General features: G+C 41.2%; 1 protein-coding gene across 1 annotated transcript in view; it reads left to right on the top strand.

Moving 5' to 3' along the window:
* Positions 1-24,956, top strand: part of LOC308696899 (retinoic acid receptor beta-like) — a gene marked incomplete at both ends in the record, with an annotated part of 373,837 nt that extends 348,881 nt beyond the window's left edge. Inside the window, 4 exons of the mRNA XM_081375840.1 lie at positions 1,595-1,771; positions 21,645-21,849; positions 23,497-23,655; positions 24,739-24,956. Coding sequence (XP_081231966.1) covers positions 1,595-1,771; positions 21,645-21,849; positions 23,497-23,655; positions 24,739-24,956 — 759 coding nt within the window. The remainder of the gene's footprint in view (positions 1-1,594; positions 1,772-21,644; positions 21,850-23,496; positions 23,656-24,738) is intronic.
* Positions 24,957-25,530: the final 574 nt, after the last annotated feature.

Raw genomic sequence — 25,530 nt, 5'->3', positions numbered from 1 at the left:
CAGTTACCTCTCATAACTCTAGTGTCATAGACAAGATGATTCAAAACAGCATTAACCAGAAATGGGTACTACATTCAACGACAACAAACTGTACCTATAGAGGCACAAAAATCCCAAAAAAGGTGAGAGATCAAAATCCTCATTAAGACCTGGATGTTTGGTGGCCCTCAGAGAATAGATCCAGTATGTCTCCCTTTGTTTGAGACGTCTAATTATGTCCCCACCCCTGGCATCAAGGCGAATAGCCTCAATGCCCGCTACTCTTAAGGTAAAATCCCTCCCATGATTAGCGTCCATATAATGTTTAGCCATTGGATAATTGATATTACCAGTCCGGATGGCATACCGATGTTCATGTTTCATACTGAACATCGGTATGCCATCCGGACTGGTAATATCATCCGGTCTTCTGTCATAAAACAGGAGATGAGACACGGAGATAAACGGAACAGGATTTTATTCACAGAGTGGTTTAGATCTTTAGGTTCATTAAGCAGGTAAGTGAAGAGTATAAGCAGGTCAGTTGACAGTCACACTTAAATGAAGAGTCTTTTCCTTTACAGGAACGTTCATGGAGCACACAGATGATAAGCAGTCTGAAGGATCAATGGTTTGAGGAAGACAATGGAGGGTAAGTAGACATAGTAGATAGTCTGGTAGGTTCATTCTCATGCTGAGACTGACTTGACCAAAAAACAGTTGAGAATACTGTGTGCTTTTAAATGGTGCTTAATGTGGATGTGACAGGTGTGGTGAGTTAATATTCTGGTGATTGGGAACAAGTGTGTGGAGCTGAATGACCTGGTGCTGATGGCATGCTGGCTGAATCTGTGATAGTACTATGCCCACAAGGATAGCAATACCAGACATTTTTTTGTTTTAATCTTTTTTTTTTTTGTTGTTGTTGTTTTTTTTAAACTGTAAAAATTCTGAACGTTTTCTGTGAGGGTTGTGTTTAGGGTTTGGGTTTAGGAATAGAATTGACTTTGTAAGGTGTCACTCCTTTATTCCGGGTTTTTTTTTTTTTTTGCATTATGGCTGATTCATTTACTGTACCCACAAGAAAATGCTAAGTGTCTTCATATTTTTCATGTATCCCATTAATTTCCTATGGCAGTCAATTTTTTTAAATAAATAAATTTTAATTGCATATTGAAGTGTCATACATCATTACACACGCATCACTGTCTAGCTGTCCGTGCAACGTATGCAACAGCAGCAACTCATAAAACTGAAAAATCTCCAAATCAATCTTTCAAATATTTTTGTTCTAACCTGTAGTCTATTGAAGTCACTTTTGACCGTGAACAGTACAAGTGTGACAAGTTTTTGTATAAGTTTGTTTTTTCATCATGTCCCCAATTTCTTGTGCATTCACACAGCAAATGGGACAAAAGTAATTAAGTTTTGTACCATTCCGACAGAGTTAAAAAAAAAATGCATTTACCAGCAGTTTGAGTGCTTTTAGGTGTGCCATGAGCCAAAGATGACACTGACAATCACAACCCAGAAACATGTTTTTTTTTTTTTTTAATGATGCATGTGTAGACAAGAGATTTTGTTTTAACTCTATTCCTGTGTGTGTCATCTACAGAACTCCAGTGCGGATCACCGTGTGCGCTTGGATCTGGGTCTCTGGGATAAGTTCAGTGAACTGGCCACTAAGTGCATTATTAAAATCGTGGAGTTTGCCAAACGAGTTCCTGGTTTCACTGGACTCACTATCGCCGATCAGATCACACTGCTCAAAGCTTCCTGCCTCGACATATTGGTATGTGCACTCAAAGTATTACAAGAAAAGTTGAAGAGAAGCTCAAATAGACTGAAAAGTGACAGCCATTTTTTGTGTGATATACTTTCACAAAAACAAAAAAAAAAAACACATTGAACATGGAAAACATTCCAGAACATAGTTTTCAATTTATAAAAAATATACTTGTGAGGGAAAAAATAAATGTTACATTTGTTGAGAGCTTTTTTATATATATATATACAAATAATGTCAAGAAGACATAACAAACAGGACCACATGGAGATGCCAAAAGACCACTATTCGAGCCACCTTAATAGACTGCATATAGCTAATATATGGATTCATTCAGAATTAGGCTACTAAACACACCAAAATAAAAGTAAAAAAAAAAAATATTCTAAATGTGTCGAAACTCAGTGATTTGAAAGCAGGTCGACATCATCAGAGAACAGTTCCTCTGTCAGAGAGAATGTTTGTGTGTGTGCTTGAAGCGTCTGATGCCAATATGTACATAAACACCACTGACCCACGCAAACTCCTCCAAAGTCCTCCTTCATCCGCGAGTCCATTATAAAACACTCGCCAGACATGAATTTTGACATGTAATGTAATTATAATAAAATAAGACACTGAAACATTTATTTTAAAATTTTAATTAATTTTGAAAAATGGATTTGCATTGTGCAAAATTATCACAAATTAGAGTTGATGCTATGGAATCCTTTTCTACTGATAATACCTTATGCGCCAGAGAAACAAGCGCGCTGCCATCTTTAGAATATTGTCTTTTTTTGACTATCGACTATTTTTGACTGACAAAATGCTGGCGGACACAGCTTCAGTGATTTGTTCAAAAACGCTTCTTTTTAGTAAACTCTGTGTACACAAACAATGTTCTCAATGCTCGAGTTCATGTGTAGAGCCCCTGGTGATACTTCGAGCAAAGTTTCATGTTACGTCGAGCCTTCTTAGTGTTTAAAAAATAGTGATTTTTGATTCTATCATAGAAGTGCCCCAAGCACTCCCATTCAAAAGGCAATTTGACCGGAAATGAAAATACGGTCAAACTTAAAAGTGGCGTTTCCATTCTAATTATGCTTTTAAACTAAAGTTTGGCTCGGGTAGATTAACAAAAAGACCCTAGATTGCATTTTGGCGAGAGTTACCCTTTAAGAATATGAAGCTGGAAGCTTTTGGCTCCACTTTCCTCAAGGCTCATTATTAACAATAATATGGTAATGTGGAAGGATTCTGTCATGACAGGAGGAGGAGCAGGCTGGGTCAAGTCAAGTCAAGTCACCTTCATTTATATAGCGCTTTTAACAATATTGTTTCAAAGCAGCTTTACAGTGATAATAGGAAATTACAGTAACAGAGATTGTTTTGGATTTACAGCAGCTCTAGAATAAAGTTATTGTCCAGCTAAAGTTAGTTTTGATTGATTGATTCACTTCCATTGCAAAGATCATTAGTTATTAAGTTAGAGGCCGCTAACACGACACCGTTCTAACAGAAAACACTCAACGCGCTCCAGCCCATTGTGGTGAAAACCACGTTTCTCCTGGTTTCCTTTATTTCACCTACAGAACCACATATTTCAGAGAGGTTCAACGCTAACAGCTTTGGAGCAATGCACAACATGCTGCAGAAATGTTCACTACCCTTTTTGTGATAGTATTTTTAAACAGACAAAACGGGACAAATTGAATAATCACATTAAAATCCACTTTAAAAAAGCTGTTGTTCATGGAGATATGAACATCTGGAGTTATTTTTTAATATACAGTGGCAATAGATATTATTTTACATTTATCCATTTGGCAGACGCTTTTATCCAAAGCGACTTGCATTGCATTTCAAGGTACACATATTTAATAGTAGTCCCTTTGGAATTAGATGGTTTTCTGCATGATTTAGAAAAAATCTTAAATTATCTTCATTAACGTCTAAAGGTTACACAAACAATCCACACTGAAACTCAAGATAACAGAACACAAACAATCATATATTTCTTTATTTATATTTTGTTATAATAATATTTCATATCTATGAATGCATCCTATTAAACATGCAAACACATAGGATAAGTTTGAGTAGGGTTGGAGTTAAAGGAGATGAAAGGCGCCTCGGGATTAACTCCATTTGTATGGAGTTTTGATTCATTTGATTCACTTTTATAAGATTTATTTTCTTTGGTTTGATTTTATTTTGTATAACTTATTTATTATTTAGTTCGATTTTGTATTTTTATTTAATTACTATTATTTATTTGGAGCAATTAAATCAAATTTTCAAACGCTCAACCTTTGTTTTCATATCATTATTTTTTTGTTTTAAGCGTTGTTCAATTTATATTGTTAATCATTTGACTCAACAAAACAAATGGATAAAGTATTATTTTAACTTTTAAAAAACTATTAACATTTGTTAATAGTAGTATATCGTTTTTGTTAATAGGACAAAACATAATTCTTATATTTTATCATATCTGAGATATTACATTTTCAATTAAATCGTCCTTGCATTTAAACGATTTAAACGTGAAAAGACGAGTATAGTTTGCTCCTCCCGTACGTTCCGCTAAGAAGAATCGCATCTTGGCTATTGAAGTAATCCGCGTCCAACGGTACCCATATGGTCCGGACATTTATTCAAACAGATTGGGGCTTTCCGTAGCATCAGCCAACTGCTAATCCCCGCTTTCTTGAGTTTACATTTTCAATTAAATCGTTTAAATGCCTTGCTGCGCCCACTTCCGGCATCAGACTGTCAGGCTGGCGCTCTCGTCCTCACACTGCTATGACGTATGGTTCTGCGGTTCAGCAGTCAGTTGTAGCAGATATTCTACATTACTACGATTAAAAAGAGATTTGTGTAGTAAAAACGTTTAGCTCACGAGTTATTGACCCGGGAAGTTCGAATCTGTGAATTTATTCGCACTACTGCCACCAACTGGACTGGAGTGGGTACTTTAACCACCTTCCGTTTCAACTGAAATGTGCTTCTGTTTCAACTGAAACGCTCACACACACAACTGAAATGCTTGCATACAACATACTGAAATGCTTTTCAGTTGTGTGAGTGAGACCGTTTCAGTTGTGTTTGTAAAAGCATTTCACTTGTATGTGTGTGAGCATAATATTTTCAGTTGTACTGTAGGCCTATGTATGAGAGCGTTTCAGTTATGTTTGTAAACGCATTTCACTTGTATGTGTGTGAGCATTTCAGTTGTGTGTGTGTGAGTGTTTCAGGTGTGTGTGTGAGCATAATATTTTCAGTTGTATGTATGAGAGCATTATAGTTGTGTGTGTGTGAGCGTTTCAGTTGTGTGTGTGTGTGTGTGTGTGTGTGAGTGTTTCAGTTGTGTGTGTGAGCGTAATATTTTCAGTTGTATGTATGAGAGCGTTTCAGCTGTGTTTGTAAAAGCATTTCACTTGTATGTGTGTGAGCATTTCATTATAGTATGTGAATGAATTTGGTTTCATGTGTGTATGTGAGAGGAAACGTACATGTATATGCATGGTAATTCTGAATAATGTCCCTAGGAGCACCTCATAGGATAGCACCAAAACAAGCATCAGCTATCAAAATGATTTAGCATTTCCAATTTATGTAGGCTATTAAATTATTATTATTATTTTTGTATTATTATTAGTATTATTAGGGAAGGCCTAGGCTACTTTTATTATTAAACTGATAGGCTATTATAATTAATTTGCCACGCAATAATTTCATAGCGCATCACCGCATAACCAACGCGCTGTGAGGATAATAAAATATTAGCCTACATAGAAGCTTAATAATTAGAAGCTCAATAATTCCTGCAATAGAGAAATGGACTATAAGGCCCGCCGAGCACCACGCTCGCGTCTCGGGCAATGCCGCCCTCTTCACACGAACAAACGGGTCTTTCTCCAAGACCAGGCCGCCGCAGCAGGCCCTCAGTAAGCCGCGATTCAGATTCAGTCCCGGCCGGCCAGCTCACACTCTAGACCCGCTGGCTCTACTCCGTGAGTGCTCAGCTCAAAACCTTCTCATTTTTGTCCCTGGTTAAATTTCGCATCGCTTCAGTCGAGTATCAAGCACAGTTATGCCATCTGGATATTAATTTTGATCGGGGGAATACACGTTTTAAACGGTTTCTGTTCAAATTATTTGACGTCATTAACGCGCTGCTTCCTTGTGGCTTAAACTCTCACGTACAAACAGTAGCTCGCACATTGGATTGCACGCACACAGAATCATTAAGAACCTATCGTTAACGTTGTTTTGCAATTTATCTACAAAATCGCTTCGAAACTTCGTTATAGCAAAAAAAACTGATTCAGAACGAACAAAATCGGCAGGTAATGTGACCCATAGAAATGAAGAGAAAATTTTAGATTAAATACACACAAGCAGTGTGTTTCCACGGCAAAGTTTGAAGTCCTTAGTGATTTTAAAACACAATTGGATAAATTCAAGGCGCAAAATTCTATGAAGCTTTGTCTTTTACCATAAGTGAGTCTATTTTGAACTTGGCTAAATAAATAAAGGAACAAACTATCATCTAAATCAGATTGTACTTTGCTGTTTGATGATCAAACAACTACAGTATCAAATCGATGCGTTATCAAATCAGGTTATAAACCATTTAGGCTTCTAATGTATTCATTAAAAATAAATAAAATAAAAATAATTTAGCAATCGATCTCTCAGCCCCACACGGTTCTGGTGAGCTTTGGATTCCAGTCACCCAGGATAAACCATGGGTCTAGCCACATCCATTGAATTCTGGGCATTAACTTGGATACAATTAATTTCCAGGCTGCACTGCAAAGGATATTTCTGGTTTCATCCACCTTCTCAGACATTTTAAGCTGTCCTAAACGCGAACTACTATCTTCGCCCGGCCACTTAAACTTCAGATGTGCATAATCCTGCAAGGCTGCTCTCTAAACTCTAAACCTACAAGCTCAACATATCCACCTTTCCCCACCGTTCCCGTAGGATCCCATTTGCTTCTCACATTGCCACAGCAGTGTCATCTCCTCCGCTCCCACAGCAGCTCCGTCTCTGCCGTTCCTCTGGTTAAACTTCTTCACTGTCACAGCAGTCCATTCTGCTCCCACTGGAGTCCAGTTTCTCTGGCTAACATTGACTTCACTGCCGCAGCAGTGATGTCTCCCCACGCTCCTGCAGGAGCTCAGTTTCTCTAGCTAATGTTCTCCACTGCCGCAGCAGTGATGTGACCATTGGCTCCCGCAGGAGCTTAGTTTCTGTCTAACCTTCCTTAAATAATTGAATGGCCTGTCCTTTTCTATAAAAAATCTGATTTCTCTCCCTGTGGATATCCAACTGTACACCGACGCAGCTCCTTCTATCGGTTTCGGGGGATTCTACCAAGGCCGTTGGTTCAAGTTTACATGGCCCGCCCAGCTGTTAGACTCACCGCAGTCATTAACATCCTCAGCGCTGTTCGAGTTGTATCCTTTAGTGGAAGCAGCTTTCCTGTGGGGTAAAGAATGGTCCTCTAACAGCATCATAGTACACTGCAACAACGAAGCATCCGTGCATTGCATCAACAAGGCCGCTCAAATTTCCCCTGCAGTAATGCCTCTCCTAAGATGCCTCATTTGGATTGCAGCCTGCGATCAGTTCTTCATAACTGCAAAACATGTTCCCGGGTCACGTTTTGCTTTCCAGAAATTCAGGTTGCTGGCACCAGACACGGACCCATTCCCAACCTCAGTACCTCACTTCAGAGCTGATATCCACATTAACCACCCATTGAAACCACTTCTTGACGCCTCTCTTAATTCAATTCTTCAAGCCGTTTCACCCAGCACCCTACAATCCTACTTAACCGCATGGAAGCTTTATAAGTCTTTCCACTTCCCATACAACCTACCTTTTCCCAATTTCTCTGCTCGCCATCACTTCATTCATATCCTATCTCAACAGCATCAAGAACTGCAATGCTCTTCTAGCTGGACCTCCATCATGTGCAACTAAACATCTACAAAGGATTCAGAACGCTGCAGCTCGTCTTGTCTTCAACGAGCCCAAAGGGTCCACGTCACTCCTCTGTTCATCTCTCTGCACTGGCTACCTCTCGCATCAAGTTCAAGGCATTGACGCTTGCTCACAGATCTATCACAGGCTCAGCTCCCTCCTACTTTTACTCACTCCTACAAGCCTACATCCCTACCAGAAGCCTACGGTCGATCAACGAGGGACGTCTCGTGGCTCCATCACAGAGAGACACAAAATCACTTTCCAGTACATTATCATTCACAGTTCCATGCTGGTGGAATGCTCTCCCCACCCTCATCCGGAATGCAGAATCCCTGGCAACATTCAAAGACAAATGAAAACCCATCTCTTCCATGAGCAATTAACCTCATAACCCAACCTACTCGCCCAGATGCCAGACAACCAATAACGTTAGACATACTTACTATATGCATCTCCACCCTCCGCCAAGGCTACCACTCCACCAACACTGCCCGCACACTGGACGCAATGTTCATAGTGGCTTTTTTCAGTTTCCTCAGATGCTCAGAACTCACCATCACTTCCAGCTTTAACCCAAAAGTCCACCCCACAATCACAGATCTATCAGTGCTAGACAATGAAACCATCTCCTACTTCATAAAGCAAAGTAAGACAGATCAAATTTTGCTCCATTCAGGCATCCCAGCAGACCACTTTTCCAGCCATTCATTTTGCATAGGCGCAGCAACAGCTGCCCAAAAAAGGCCTCTCTCAGCAGCAGATCCAAGCACTTGGCCGCTGGTCAGCGGAGGCTTTCGAGTTACATCTGCTCAAATCGCTTCCATATCAAAGAAGCCCAACGAACCCTCATCAATTCTTTTGACAACTTCTCATACACCCAACCCTACAGACCACCACTCCTGCAGGAGCCACGTTCCCCATCCTAAATCGCTTTACTGCCACATCAGTGCTATTTTCCGCTCCAGCAGGAGATCAGATCTCTGTCCCACTCACCTTTCGGATCACAGTTTGAAAGCAAGTTGTTTCCAACACCACAACAGCAGCATCATCTCTTCTTCCAACAGGAGCCCATTCTCCACCCAACTGGCTCATCAGACAGTTAAAAGCAAGTCAACCAAGTCTACTACAGCTAACCTACTCCACTCCCGCAGAAGTTCCGTCACTCCGTCCAAACTTATTCCACTTCCGCAGCAGTGTCTTCTACTCCGCTCCCACAGGCAGCTCCGTTACTCTGTCCAAATAGTTTGGATATTTAAGAAAGCAAGTTTGGTCCACTACCGCAGCAGTGTCAGCTACTCCGCTCCCTCTGGAACTTCGTTACTCCGTCCAAACTTGCTCCACTGCCGCAGCAGTGTCATCTACTCCGCTCCCGCAGGAGCTCAGTTCTATATCCAAAATTGTTTTGGATATTTAAAAGCAAGCTTTGGTCCACTGCCGCAGCAGTGTCAGCTACTCCGCTCCCGCAGGAGCTCCATTACTCCATCCAAACTTGCTCCACTGCCGCAGCAGTGTCATCTACTCCGCTCCCGCAGGGGCTCAGTTCTATATCCAAAATTGTTTTGGATATTTAAAAGCAAGTTGAAAGCAAGTTTGGTCCACTGCCGCAGCAGTGTCTTCTACTCTGCTCCCGCAGGAGCTCTGTTGCTCCGTCCAAACTTGTCCACTGCCGCAGCAGTGTCATCGCCTCCGTTCCCGCAGGAGCTCCGTTACTCTGTCCAAACTTGTCCACTGCCGCAGCAGTGTCATCCACTCCGCTCCCGCAGGAGCTCCGTTACTCCATCCAAACTTGTCCACTGCCGCAGCAGTATCATCTACCCCGCTCCCGCAGGACCTCCGTTACTCCGTCCAAAATAGTTTGGATATTTAAAAGCAAATTGAAAGCAAGTTTGGTCAACTGCTGCAGCAGTGTCAGCTACTCCACTCCCTCAGGAGCTCCGTTACTCCATCCATACTTGTCCACTGCCGCAGAAGTCTTCATCTACTCCGCTCCCGCAGGACCTCCTTTACTCCGTCCAAAATAGTTTGGATATTTAAAAGCAAATTGAAAGCAAGTTTGGTCCACTGCCGCAGCAGTGTCATCCACTCCGCACCTTGCAGGAGTTGCGTTACTCCGTCCAAACTTGCTCCACTGCCACAGCAGTGTCATCTACTCCACTCCCGCAGGAGCTCAGTTCTATGTCCAAATTGTTTTCGATATTTAAAAGCAAGTTGAAAAGCAAGTTTGGTACATTGCCGCAGCAGTGTCATCTCCTCCGCTCCCACAGGAGCTCCGTTTCTCCATCCAACTCGCTTTCACTGCCGCAGCAGTGTTTCCTCTTCCGTTCCCACAAGTACTCAATTCTCCATCCTTCTGCATCAGATAATTGGAAAGCAAGTCGAAATCAAGTATGATCCACTGCCGCAGCAGTGTCACCTCCTCCGCTCCTGCAGGAACTAATTCTCATCACACTTGCTTCATCACACTGCAGCGGTTATACCATTCTCTTCCGCAAAGTACATTACGTACCATCCCTAGCCTACTACTGGAGAGGCACAACCATCCAACGTCATGACAACCAACTCCCATCCGATGTTACAAGAAGCCTTCCAGCGACTAACCCTTTCCCACTTCTGATACCTTAAGCTTTGCACTCTGCAAGTTTTTGGGGGGTCATCAACATCATTCTGGTGGCTGTCCGGCATTTATTTGCAGCTTTTGGGGGGAGTACTCTGGGTTCGGGCCGAATACCGAGCCCGGAGCCCTCTCCTCGGACAGCACGCCAAATACGCATTTATTCTGTCTGACTTATTTGTAAGTGTGAACTCGTGAAATGATGTTTTATTAACAAAGTTCGGGAGGAGCACGTTCAAATAATCAAGTAATCAATCAACTCATCAAACAATTACCATGTCTACCCTATCAGCATGAGAGGAAGCATATATATTCACTCTGTCAACTCATCTAACTTCCTTGACAGTTTTCAGCATCCCTCCACCACCCCGACTCCTCACTCTTGGCTTGTTCTTTCACAGCCAGGAATACGGGGGGAGTACTCTGTGTTCGGGCCGAATACCGAGCCCGGAGCCCTCTCCTCGGACAGCACGCCAAATACGCATTTATTCTATCTGACTTATTTGTAAGTGTGAACTCGTGAATTCTCTGTTTCTAAACTAAAACGCAGTAGTGTGGACGGGGCCTAAGACTCCGAGGCACATTCCTTTGGCACTTAGGTGCAAAGTTAAGGAAGAACTGCAGGATATGGAAAAAATCTGTGTCATAAGCAGAGTAGAAGAGCCGACTGACTGGTGGTGGTTCCAAAGAAAGATGGGACTTTTCAGCTTTGTGTTGATATAACAAAGTTGAATGAAGCAGTTTGTAGAGAGAAATATAATATGTTATGTTGGCAGCGGCCAAGATTTTTAGTAAGCTTGATGCAAACATTCATAACACCCTTCGGTAGATTCTTCTTTAACTTTTCAACATCGCTTCAGCTCCTGAACATTTCCAAACCAGGATGGTGTCTGAAATTAAGGAAGGTCTGGAGGGGGTCACCAAGATGATGTGCTTGTTTTGGGAGGAACTCAGGAATAACACGATGCACATTTGCGCATGGTTTTGCAAAAGATTCAGAATGCTGGCATCACACTTAACATGGATAAGTGTGGATGGGCTTTTTAAAAGCTTTTTACCTTAAACATTGGCTTAGGTCATTAGATTGTTCAGTTTTAATGTGTGCTGTGGCGTGCAGCAGCAAAGCGACATGATCCCATTCATTTTTAACGGAGAGCTGTCAACTTCTGGCGACATGAGTGACAGAGAAAATTGGCGAAAGAATGTAGGTGTGTCAAGCGAAATCAATCTTGCGAATTTCGCAAGCGACAACCAATAGGTTGTGAAGCGACAACCATGGAGTGAAGACTATCAGTGGAACTCGCACGTCACCATCTTAGTGCAGGAAAGACAGGGCAAAAGAATAACATTTGAGCGAAGGCACTAGGAATGGCCACAAGCATCTCCATAGTGCAGAAGCTAGCGACATACAGAGACAATGTCGCTGACAGTGTGAACAGAGCTTTAGTCTGTTTCCCTCTCACAGCTTTCTTAGCAATGCAAGTGGAGGGCCGAGACCCCTCTTTCTTCAAGACCCGTGATGGCTTGCAGCAGATATCTATTTCTGAGATTCTTCTTATAGCATAGGGCTTTCTATGAAGCCCATGCTTATAATGAATTCATTTATACTTATAGTATTATTACTATTAGTATTACTATTCTATAATTATATTTATATTTAAATGGCTAATGTTTGCATTAGAGGTCATGTATGGTAATTTTGTTATGTTAAAATCTATATCTCCCTATTTGTATAAGAATTATAAAGAATTAAACTTAAAAAAATATTGTTGGTGTTTTGCTAGTATGTAACATTAAAAAATATATAATTTTTTTAACTGTTTGTATTAATGATTTCTGGGGGGAGGGGGGGGGGTTCTCAATTATTTTATTACAGGAATTATTGTTCATTAGTTTTACATTAGTTTTACATTTACAAGTAAACAACTCAAAATGTTTAATGAGCACATCTTCATGATTTCTTAAAGGATTTCATAAAGTTGATTATGATTTCACTTTTCTAACTTTAGTTAGTGTGTAATGTTGCTGTTTGAGCATAAATAACATCTGCAAAGTTACAACGCTCAAAGTTCAAAGCAAAGGAAGATATTTTCTTTTAAATAAATCACTTTTTTAGGGCTACATGGACTACACGACATTCCTCCCGGGTTAGTGACATCACAAACCCTAAAATTTACATTAACCCCGGAACACAATTTATAGATTATCAAGACAGAACATGCTAATCAATGACTAGAAGATAACTACACATAAGCTACATAAATTCATCAACTAACCATTCAGAAATATTGTCTACATGTTGTCACTTCTTCTTGAGTCTCTCTATCTTTGTCTGACTCCGGTTTGAACATAAAAGGCTAAACGTTTTTGAAATTTACAGTGCATGCCTGTGTGAGGTAAAAGAACACAAGCTGTTGTAGCTCCACCCTCTGTGCTGTGAGCAGCAGCTCATTTGCATTTAAAGAGACAGACACAAAAACAGTGCGTTTTTGCTTACCCTCAAAAAGTGATAATTTTAACTTAATAGGCCCCTATACAAAAATATCTGTGGGGTATTTTGAGCTAAAACTTCACATACACACTCTGGGGACATCAAAGACTTATTTTACATCTTATGAAAAGGGCATTATACCACCCCTTTAACATTTGCTTTAGGGAAATTGGCATCCTATGTTTTCACTTTACTTAAAGCCATCAATGATGCATTTAGTCTAGATGGATATAGGGGTCCACGCGCACCCCCCGACTTTTTTTATGCCACCTGATTTTTTAAAATCTTTAAAGTGTCTATTTTCAGAATCTGCCAGGTACCAAGCCGAAATAATGTCCCAAAGGCTTCATTTTTAACCCTTTGCTGCACCCGACCGGAACCCGAAAAATCTAAAAATGATATAGAAAGTGGCATAACATTTAAGGTAAACAACATACAGAGACAAATGAACACATTTTCCCATACAATTCTGACCCCAGGAATTTAATGGAATGGTTATTTTTGACATTTGACAACATATTGACCCTATTTCTGGACAAAAATAGCAAAAAATGGCCAAAGATGTGTAGAGGATCAACTATATTTTCGTTTTCTCAAGCGCATAGGGTGATTTTCTTTTTCCACAACCTGCTATTTCTTTATCATTCAAGTGTCTATTTTAAGATTAAATTGGGTACCAAGCTGAAATAATGTCCAAAATGCTTTATTTTTAACCCTTTGCACCAAACCCGAAAAATCTAATGTGATATAAAGTGCCATAACTTCTGATGTAAACAACTCACAGAGACAAATGGACACATTTTTCCATACAATTCTGACCCAGGGAAATTGTTATTTGTTATATTTTACAACATCTTGACAATCTATGGTCAAAAACAGCCCAAAAAAAAAAAAAAAAAAAAAAAAAAAAGCTCATTTGACAACGTTTTTATTATACTAAATAGCAGCCTGAAATGGGGTTTATTTTAACCTTTTACTGCACCTATCCCGAACCTGAAGAAATTGAAAATAGCTTTACTTTTGAAGTAAACAAAACAAAGCAAATTAACTTAAAAAAAAAAAAAACTACAGAAAATTTTCCAAAAAGTTGACTAACTGCCAGTTCGGGAATGTTGGGGCTTTGCAGTTGGCAGTTTGTGGCCGTTGGTTGGTACCTGCAGATCACCATCTCCCACTGCTCTCTCTTTTGGAACAATTTCAGTAAGTATTTGAAACTATAATTAAGATATACCTTTGTAGTCAAAACTTAAAGTAATTTTTCAACAGTTTTTACTATAATCACAGGCTTTCGGAAAGCGAGAAGCTATCATATCTGCACAGTATCCGAGATATGAGACTCTGTGAAGCAGCCAGTTCACCATACCGCATGATGGATATTTGTGAACAGATTCCATTAACATTAGAGGACTTGCCTTTGGATACAGTTGGCTAGCTTTACAGGGAAAATAGATTATTTACAAGTGTCGAAGGCTTCTACATCTGGTGAATCATCATCATTGAAAAAGGACTCTCTGCGCCATGTCAAATCTCTGTCAATTCAATCTGAAGGAGCTCCAAGAAGGTGTTCCTTCTTGTTTCCCAATCAGTGCATTTTCTGTGACAAAGCAAAATCCAAGTTCAAGGGCAAGACTGAAGAGCTTACAAAGTTTCAGAGCTGGAAACACAAGGAACCAGCCTGGAAAGTTATTGAACCTAGGGCACAGGAATTAAAGAAAGAGGTTCTTTATCGCAAGGTGCAGGACAAGGACCTTTTTGCAATGGAGGCTAAGTATCATCTATCATACAGAAACAACTTCAACACAGAGTACCAAACCCATGAGCGTGGAAGGGAGAGAGCAGAAAAGGCAGCAGACAACATTGACAGCCTGCAGGCCCAGAAGATAGCAGCACATAACAAGTCGTATTGTGTGGTAAAGGATTACATTCTTAGGAATGTTATTGAATGCAAAGAGGTTGTCCAGCTAAGACCCATGTGCAACTTGTACATGAAGACATTGGAAAATCAAGGTTCCCTTTCGAGAACGGCCACTTCGTATTGCATAGCTAATACGCAGTAGGAAACTCCTTTCCTCAAGAAAATTCAAGCTAATAATTTAAAACGTAGTGCAGCTGCACAGGGAACACAGCAGAGCGTCTAGCTCGCCCATTGGCTGTGCTGCGGCAACTGCAAAACCAATGGCCAACACGTCAGAGCGCGCCTAAATGGGCGTGGCCTTAGTCTATAAAGGATGCCCATTCTGGCCAAATAGCAGATTTTCTCTCCTTCAGCGAAAAAGAGTCAAATTTAGCAAACGTTGTTTCAAATGTCTCGCCCTCGTACGGAGCACGCATACACGAGGAAGATGGGCACTCGGAGTGTGCCACGTGCCTGGGACCCACCCACACTAAAGCTGCACTCTCTGCCGCGGGCTGCTCTCACTGCAAGAGCCTGCCCATCTCAACGCTGCGGACGCAGCTAGCTCTCTTTTGAGGCGGCAACACCGCCGCTTTCTCACTCACAGCTTTCTCCATCTCAGTCTACTTTGCCAGTCCTGTTCACTCAAGCAGACCAACGCCCCTCTCCCTTCAAGCGGCATGTACTCATGTATATCAGTTGCCGCCCATCTATGCCCGCCCACTGCTGTTGGCTGGAGATCCAGAGCGGTTCACCCTTCTAAGCCCTGCCGAAACACTTCAGCCCTCACTGGACGTGCCTTTTCTGCTTCCGGTCAGGCTGCATCGGCTCTACACACCATGGCGGTGTTACAGGTATTTCAGGCCAAGCTTCTCCAGGCAATGGATGAGTCTGGCCCGAACCCTGAGGCGTTCCGTGACCTGCGCAGCGCCACAGACCTAGCACTGCGCTCTACAAAGGCTACCGCCCAAGCGATCGGCAGAGGTATGGCTAACCTCGTCGTGCTCGAGCGCCATCTGTGGCTGAACCTCATTGACATCAAGGAGGCGGATAAAACGTCTTTCCTCGATTCACCTAACCACAGCACCGGTCTCTTTGGCCCGGCTGTGAAAGGGTTTTCTGAGAGATTCACCTAGGCACAGAAATCTTCACAAGCTATGAAGCACTTCCTGCCTAAGCGCTCCAGCTCTGCCTCAAGCCGCCACAAGAGCACACCACCTCCTCAGCCAGCGAAACCAGCGCCTCTGGTCTCTCAGCCCCGCCCTGTGGCTGATACCCGTCATCGCTCAAGACCAGCTAAGCGCTACCCACTGCTCCGGCGCCAAGGCCCGCGACCTTGTGTTGTGTTGGACCCAGAGCCGCCGAAGCCTTCCTAGCCACAGGAGGGAAGAGAGAGGGTCTGAGTCTCGCTCTAGCCGGACCGCCCTCGAAAAGAGCTCATTTAAATCTCGCAGCTCCCTGTTCAGTTCAGGCGGCTGGAGATTAGTCAATGGACCCGTTGCACGGCACGTGCCTATACAAACAAACACTGTTTTCACAGCGACCCAAATAAAGCACAAAATGAGGTAATCATTCATTACCTAATTTCACAGGTAATCAGTCCCCCTTCACTAGGCGGCCCCACCTGTTGTCACTCTATCTCTGTGTCGGGCCTGTCACAGCCCAGAAGAGAAAATGTGCACAAAACACAACACAAGGGTATTAGGTCCCCCTATGCTAGGTGGCCCAGCCCCAATGTATATTCAAACCTTAGCCACAAGGGCCCAGGTCTGGCAAGCCATCCCTGGAGTGTCGAAATGGGTTTTGTACATTATAAAGCGAGGTTACTCGCTCCAGTTCGCTCGCAGACCCCCACGGTTTCAGGCGGTCGTTGAGACCTCGGTGAGAAGCGGCGTGGCTCACGTGCTTCTCACCTAAGTGCAAAATCTGCTAGAAAAAAGGGCGATAGAATTAGTCCCCCCTGCGCTGAGCCGGTCAGGCTTTTACAGCCGTTTCTTCCTTGTACCAAAAAAGGACGGTGGCACTCGCCCCATTCTAGATCTGAGACATCTGAACAAAGCTCTCATGAGATGGCCGTTCAGAATGATAGCTACCAAACAAATCCTCGCGCAGGTTCACCCGGGGGATTGTTTTTTTTATGGTGGACCTGAAAGACGCTTACTTTCACATTCAGATAACGCCCCATCACAGGCCATTCTTGAGATTCGCTTTTGAGCGGCAGGCTTATCAATACACGGTCATACCGTTCGGTCTGTCTCTAGCAGCCCGTACTTTCACAAAGTGCATCGACGCAGCGCTTTCTCCCCTGAGGCAACGGAGTGCTCGTGCTGAACTATCTCGACGATTGGCTCATTATGTGTCAGTCGAAGACCGAATTATTGACACACAGATCCATGCTCCTCAGCTATTTGGAATGCTTGGGGCTCAGGGTCAATTTTTCCAAGAGCAAACTGTTACCCAGCCAGAAGGTAATCTTTCTGGGCACAGTTATCGACTCTACAATGATGAATACGCTTCTGACACCAGAGTGCGCTCTCTCTATAAGGGGTCCTTCAGGGTAGGTGCGTGCATGCCCCTCAGGAAGTTTCAGAGGCTTCTCGGTCTCATGGCCGCTGCATCGTCAGTACTCCAGCTAGAGTCCGATCTTATCAGTCTACCTATTACTGCCCATTAGGACAATTGTCCTGGGACTTATGTTTGGAGCGAGCCCGGCTCTTATACTCCAGCCCCTTATTCATGAAACCAGACTCACGTCTGGTTACTGTCACTATGTTGGGGTTTGTTATGGCTTGTCCTGCACCTTGCGATAAAGAACCTCTTACTTTAATTCCTGTGCCCTAGGTTCAATAACTTTCCAGGCTGGTTCCTTGTGTTTCCAGCTCTCAAACTTTGTAAGCTCTTCAGTCTTGCCCTTAAACTTGGATTTTGCTTTGTCACAGAAAATGCACTGATTGGGAAACAAGAAGGAACACCTTCTTGGAGCTCCTTCAGATTGAATTGACAGAGATTTGACATGGCGCAGAGAGTCCTTTTTCATTGACGATGATTCACCAGATGTAGAAGCCTTTGACACTTGTAAACAATCTATTTTCCCTGTAAAGCTTTTATAGCAGTATTGGTGATAGCCAACTGTATCCAAAGGCAAGTCCTCTAATGTTAATGGAATCTGTTCACAAATATCCATCATGCGGTATGGTGAACTGGCTGCTTCACAGAGTCTCATATCTCGGATACTGTGCAGATATGATAGCTTCTCGCTTTCCGAAAGCCTGTGATTATAGTAAAAACTGTTGAAAAATTACTTTAAGTTATGACTACAAAGGTATATCTTAATTATAGTTTCAAATACTTACTGAAATTGTTCCAAAAGAGAGAGCAGTGGGAGATGGTGATCTGCAGGTACCAACCAACGGCCACCAACTGCCAACTGCAAAGCCCCAACATTCCCAAACTGGCAGTTAGTCAACTTTTTGGAATTTTTTCTGTAGTTTTTTTTTTTTTTTAAGTTAATTTGCTTTGTTTTGTTTACTTCAAAAGTAAAGCTATTTTCAATTTCTTCAGGTTCGGGATAGGTGCAGTAAAAGGTTAAAATAAACCCCATTTCAGGCTGCTACTTAGTATAATAAAAACGTTGTCAAATGAGCTTTTTTTTTTTTTTTTTTTGCTGTTTTTGACCATAGATTGTCAAGATGTTGTAAAATATAACAAATAACAATTTCCCTGGGTCAGAATTGTATGGAAAAATGTGTCCATTTGTCTCTGTGAGTTGTTTACATCAGAAGTTATGGCACTTTATATCACATTAGATTTTTCGGGTTTGGTGCAAAGGGTTAAAAATAAAGCATTTTGGACATTATTTCAGCTTGGTACCCAATTTAATCTTCAAATAGACACTTGAATGATAAAGAAATAGCAGGTTGTGGAAAAAGAAAATCACCCTATGCGCTTGAAAAAACTAAAATAATGTAGTTGATCCTCTACACATCTTTGGCCATTCTTTGCTATTTTTGTCCAGAAATAGGGTCAATATGTTGTCAAATGTCAAAAATAACCATTCCATTAAATTCCTGGGGTCAGAATTGTATGGGAAAATGTGTTCATTTGTCTCTGTATGTTGTTTACCTTAAATGTTATGCCACTTTCTATATCATTTTTAGATTTTTCGGGTTCCGGTCGGGTGCAGCAAAGGGTTAAAAATGAAGCCTTTGGGACATTATTTCGGCTTGGTACCTGGCAGATTCTGAAAATAGACACTTTAAAGATTTTAAAAAATCAGGTGGCATAAAAAAAGCCGGGGGGTGCGCGTGGACCCCTATTTCCATCTAGACTAATTAGGTTAGTAACTGTATTATCACTCCCAATAAACATTATAAGAACACAACACGGCTATTAATAATTAACTTATTTGATGACAGAAATAAATCTGAATTACTAAAAAGTCATTGGAACTATAATATAATAACATTATAGAAATGCTGGTTGCATCTTTATAAATACATTCATTCAATTAATAATGATGACTAATTAATACTTATAAATCATTGTATAATGGATTATGAGCATGCACATTAAAAAAAACAAATGCATGACATAAGTAATTATAAAAAAGAATATAAATGTAACTATAACTGTTCTTATAATGCTGTAGAGGTCTTAATAAGTCTTTATAAATATATTTATAAAATAGTAATACTTATAAATAAGTATACATTGAGCTATAATTCATTCATGGTCTTCATAGTGTTACCAATGTTTTTTCACTAATTCTGGCTGGGTAGGCTGATGAAGTGAAAGTCCTATGGCAAACTAAAGATGGCCCATTTTCCAAGATTCCCAAGACCTTGATATTAGAAGATCTAAGAATCTGTTATCTCTCACTCTGAGAAGATTTTCTTTGAGTCATGAAGCTTGGTTCTGCTGCACTCGGTCAAGGATTTGTGTGTTTGGCCCCCCAAAGGGGGGTCTGTCTTGGAGTCTGGTTTTTAACTAAGGTCATTAGACCACTCAGATTGTTAGAGCTTTATCTTTTTCAGTGAATTTAGTGCGTAATGGCTGGGCTTGTCTGTGCGCGTAGTTTTTGACGTCAGGTTTAGGTTCCTTGGGTTAATATTAGTTGCTCACTGAGTCTGTGCTTGCTTAAATTCACAGCTTCGGTGGCCAGGCATTTGGTCAGTATGGAGGTATGGTTGGTATTAACTTTCCATAGCGTAAAACCCATGACTCATGTTACGTGTGTAACCTGCTCCCTGTTCCCCTTGTCTTTTACTTTGTCTGTCTATCTGTCTGTCTGTCTGTCTGTTTGAAAAACACACTCACCATGCCCAGCTCCAAAGGTTTGTGATAGCTGCTTTCCGTTATTGGTGTGCTATATAGTTTGTATGAGGAGGAGGATCAAATGCACCTCTGTGTGTGTGTGTGTGCGTGCGTGCGTGCGTGCGTGCGTGCGTGCGTGCGTGTGTGTGTGTGTGTGTGTGTGTGTGTGTGTGTGTTATAGAGAGAGAGCAGCCTGCTGTCAGCAGCAGTCATGTTTTATTCTGTTTCATCTCTTTGACAGTGACGCCAATCACTGTCAGCAAGCCACAGTATGTACTATCACCACACACTTGACTTGACACACACACACACACACACACACACACACACACACACACCATACACAATTTTATTATGCATATGCACACACAGAAGTAAATCTTATTCACATCATAATCATATTCAAATATTTGAATTCTCAGTTATCTCAGTTTCTTATACCTCTCAGCTTTATCTCAGATGCTGTCCAACTTCATCTGTGAAACATCCATGAAGCTGAAGACAAAAATCCCAATTTGCTCTCCTTTTAATTTCCTTGGTATCTCAGAAGAATAACTGAGACATTTAAGAGATCTCATTAGGGCTGAGCGGTTTTCCATTTTGTTGGGTACATGTTTTCAATTTAGATATATAGAGTATGTTCTCATGGTATCTCATATGGGATGAGACAAAACCATTTATATCGATATACTTTAAATGTTGAGAGACTTTGATCTTAACTTGACTTTGAACAAGGAGTGAGCTAAACATGAGACATGCTTTATATTCAGAATATTTAATAGCTATACATGAGAAGTGCTTTATATTAAAAGTGGAAGCATACTCTTCCCACATTTCTAACAGCACCAAAAACTGCAGTAATTAACACATAAAGTGTTAAACTTTGTGTTGCTGCTTCAACTCCAGCAGAGAAGACTTCAAAGTGTCAAACTTCATTTACCCATGGTGTGGAGAAAAAATAACAAAACATTTAGCCCACTACATAGAAAATACAGAATACAGTACTGTGCAAAAGTCTTGGCCACGTTAGTATTTTCACAAAACAAAAATGGCACAAGGAATGTTTGGAAATGTAAACTGATATTTCCTACTGACACACTACAGCAAAATATATAAATAACTGGCTTAAAACCTTTTTTGTGTGTGTGTGTGTGTGTGTGTGTGTGTGTGTGTGTGTGTGTGTGTGTGTGTGTGTGTGTGTGTGTGTGTGTGTGTGTGTGTGTGTGTGTGTGTGTGTGTGTGTGTGTGTGTGTGAAAATACTAAGACTTTTGCACAGTACTGTATATATTGGGTATTTCCATTCCAAGATTTCCCACCCATTTCACCCAGCCTACTGTCATTTGTCATTTATATTTCCAGTAGCCATTGCTTTTCATCGCATACACTTCTGCTTTTTATACTCATGTCCATATATGTGTGTGTGTGTCCAACTTTCAGTGTCTCAGAAAGGTGATGCTCATCATGGGTCAGTTTCCTCCAAATCATTTGGCAGTCATGTCATACAGAGAAGTGAAGCTGACCTATAATGGAGCATTCTGAATTCAATTGGTCCTTTGTTACAGTAATTTGATGCTTACTCTCTAGATACTGCGTATCTGCACACGTTACACCCCTGACCAGGACACAATGACGTTTTCTGACGGTCTTACACTGAACCGCACACAGATGCACAATGCTGGCTTTGGCCCGCTAACAGACCTGGTGTTCACCTTCGCGAACCAACTTCTGCCCATCGGGATGGACGACACCGAGACAGGACTGTTGTCCGCCATCTGCCTCATCTCTGGAGGTGGTCACTTTCACACACACTAGAAAAGAGGTCGGCAACCTTGTCATGAAATGGCATTTATGTCATTCACTAAATCGCACAGTGCGACTGGTGCAAAACTTAAAGGGATGGTTCAGTGTAAAATCAACCTAGGGTCCTTTGCACCATAACATCGAGCCAAACACCCCCCCCCCTGCCCCCCCCCCCCCCAGAAGCCTTTTTTCCCTTGGTTGAACATTTTTAAAGTCAGAGCTTATTTCGAGATATCAGCCAAATGGCTTAGTGCAGGCACTATTGGCTCCAAATTTGTATCTGGTAAATTACCCCACTAATAATGCCCAGAATGGTACCAGACTTCTACAGTAGTACAAATAGGTTCTGTACTCATAAAGCGATGCATAAGGATGCAGTGTAACGACGCCCAGTTCCAGGAATGCACTAATATTTTGTTGGTAGTAACAGTTTATAACAATTATTAGTTAACACCGAGTTGTCAACACTTCGGAAAAAAGAATAATTCGTCGTTACACTACATCCTTATGCATCGCTTTCTGTCAGGACTTTTACGTGCTATTCTCAACTCAGTGAAGTTACGTCGGTGTCCCGGTTAGCTGTAGCATGAGCTGTCAGGCAAGTGTTATTTATATAAACCCCTGATGTACTTACAAACTTTCCAATGCCTTGTTTTATGAGTACAGAACCTATTTGTACTAGTGTAGAAGTCTGGTACCATTCTGGGCATTATTAGTGGGGTAATTTACGAGATACAAATTTGGAGCCAATAGTGCCTGCACTAGGCCATTCGGCTGATATCTCGAAATAAGCTCTGACTTTAATAATGTTCAACCAAGGGAAAAAAGGCTTCTGATGGGGTGTTTGGCTCGATGTCATGGTGCAAAGGACCCTAGGTTGATTTTACTCCAAACCATCCCTTTAATTTGTGTGTTCTGCTTTTAATGCTTTTTTTCAGCTTTTTTTGGTCGTAACTCTCAGTGGTTGAATAAATAATTTGTCAGAGCTGCACACTTCTGTTGACTTGTGCAATTTAATTCTTTAAATGTCAATAATATGTGTAGCTCCATAAAAAAAACAGTGACTATGAGGAATGATTGTAGATCATGTGATTATTACCCCTTCCTGGGCCAATGTTGGCAAACGTGCCATAGGTTGCCGACCCCTGCACTAGATGCACTCTGTGCAATTTAAATGTCAGTTGTGTTTTTCACTCAAACCAACTTTTATGTTTTTCTGCAGTGGTCTTGGACTTTATATTGATACATTTTAATGTAGACGCAACATAAAAAGTTTTTCCACTGTCATTGTAGTTCATTGTAGTTTTTCCTACTGCATTCTGCAAAATGTGTGAAGCACACTGTGTGCAATACTGTACATTGAATACTTACATACTGCATACTATTTCAAATACTAGGTTTAAAAACTAGTGGCCAATATACAGTAGATGCTGTGTAGCATACAGTAAGCTCAATGTGAACACAGCCACTTCAGTGAGAGTGATAACACTGCCCTCCAGTGGTCATGGGAGTTCCTTCATCATTGAGCATGGCGCATTTAGAGGGTTCATATTCTGTTCAACAACACTCTGAGGGAAGGATTGTTTGTGATATCTTATTAATTTATAATGCCTTTGATCATATGCTGTCTCTCTAGACCGTCAGGATTTGGAAGAGCCTTCAAAAGTGGACAAGCTCCAGGAACCCCTGCTGGAGGCTCTGAAAATCTATGTGAGAAAGCGAAGACCCAGTAAACCACACATGTTCCCCAAGACCCTCATGAAGATCACAGACCTGCGCAGTATCAGTGCTAAAGGTCAGCGTGAATTCTGATTCTTCATATAGGTCAACACTGTGGTCCTTAAGAGTGTGAGCTGGGAAAATATGACGTCTTAAGAGTTCAGCAGTCACAAAATTCTTAAATTTTCTCCTAAGTACCATTGACTTAAGTACCAGTTGGCTTAGACATTGGGGGACCAGCATACGGACAAGGTTTTGTAAAATATGGGAAAATGGTTGATAAAAATTTGGCTAAATGGCTGATTCTTAATATTTGACGACCAATAATAAATATGTGGTGACAGTCTTGTAAATAGTTGTTTGTTACTAACCTCAAAGTGCTGTATTATTTCAATCATGTTATAGTAAGTTTGGAACTCATTTACATGTGTGTTTTGGAGTGCCTTGAAATAAATGACAATAATTTATTTTATTAAAAATAACCCCATGCTTAAAAAAAAAAAAAAATTTGTGCTAACCCAGTTATCAAAGTCGAAAATATATAGCAAATATGGCTTTTTTTTTCTTTGTGCTAAGATCAATGGGTCTCATTCAAGCATGCGTACGCACACATTTGTGTGTGAAATGTGCATACAAATGTGTTGTGAATTAGGCAATTTTTCGTGAGAAGTTGTCCTGTGCGTATAAATATGTATAAATAATATGAAATACTCCACACAATTATTAATGAATGAGACCCAATGTCTTTTTGTTTTTGTTAACAATTGGTTGTTATAATATTTCCCATAACATAGTTATTAGTTTAATTGAGGCCAGTGTAAACATAATGACTTAATAATAAAGGCTGTGGGAAGCTGCCTCCGGAAGTCGCATTTGCCGGCCACATACATCTCATTTCAGAAAAAAGTAACCATTATAAAATTGACTGTTATTCCTGTAATTTCTTACTTTGGAATCTAATGGTTAACTTCTCTGAAGTGAGGCAGCCTCAATGGTGTATTGAAATTTCATAGCATAAGAGGGTTGAACAGGGTCAGTGAAGCAACAATTTTTTTATAATCTTTAATAAAGTTAAAAAAATTATATTTTAATTTTAAAAAAGAGGCAAATGAGGTGCCACAGTAATATGAATGGAGCTCATAGTGACTGTTTCCTATAGGCGCTGAGCGTGTGATCTCTCTGAAGATGGAGATCCCTGGATCAATGCCTCCCCTCATCCAGGAGATGCTGGAGAACTCAGAGGGTCAGGACGGTCAGAACTCAGAGCGGAGCAATATGGACAAGAACAACAGCAGGTCCACAAAAACCAAACCCTCTGCCCCCTCCCCGGAACCCACAGATGATTCTGGGGCCACTTCCTCCAGCGAGGAACCCTAGAACTAGGGCAGCTGTAAGACATTACTTTGGACAGTACCGGTAGACTGGAGGCCGACCTCTCCAGTGTGGTGGATTTCTGGTCGATTTTTGCTCGTTTCCTGCTTTAAGAACTGATGATGGCTGGAGTATAATCAAAAACACAACTGAAGAATCAAGTCCTACTAACATCAATATCATAGGACTGAATAACACACACCCTGCAGTGTGCATGTGTGTGTCCCAGATGCCCACCTCAGGTCTCCTGTATGGATTTCTTCATGTGCATGATAAGCTGTTACTTTTATTAAAGGTCCCATGACATGAAATTTTCACTTTCTGAGGTTTTTTAACATTAATATGAGTTCCCCTAGCCTGTATATGGTCCCCAAGTTTCTAGAAATTTTAATCGGTGTAAATCGAGCTTTTGCTATCTTTCTCTGCCTTTGAGAAAATGGAAGCTCAACCGGGCTGATCTTGAATCTCCTCCTTATGACGTTATAAGGAGAAATGTTACCTCCCCTTTCTCTGCTTTGCCCGCCCAGAGAATATTTTCCGCCCATGAGAAAATGAGCAAGGAAGTAGGAACGCGCGCGCG

Source organism: Scardinius erythrophthalmus, assembly GCF_964197995.2.
Source record: "Scardinius erythrophthalmus genome assembly, chromosome: 10".
NCBI lineage: Eukaryota > Metazoa > Chordata > Actinopteri > Cypriniformes > Leuciscidae > Scardinius > Scardinius erythrophthalmus.
The sequence above is the reverse complement of the archived record's forward strand: the minus strand, read 5'-3'. Positions and strand labels throughout refer to the sequence as shown.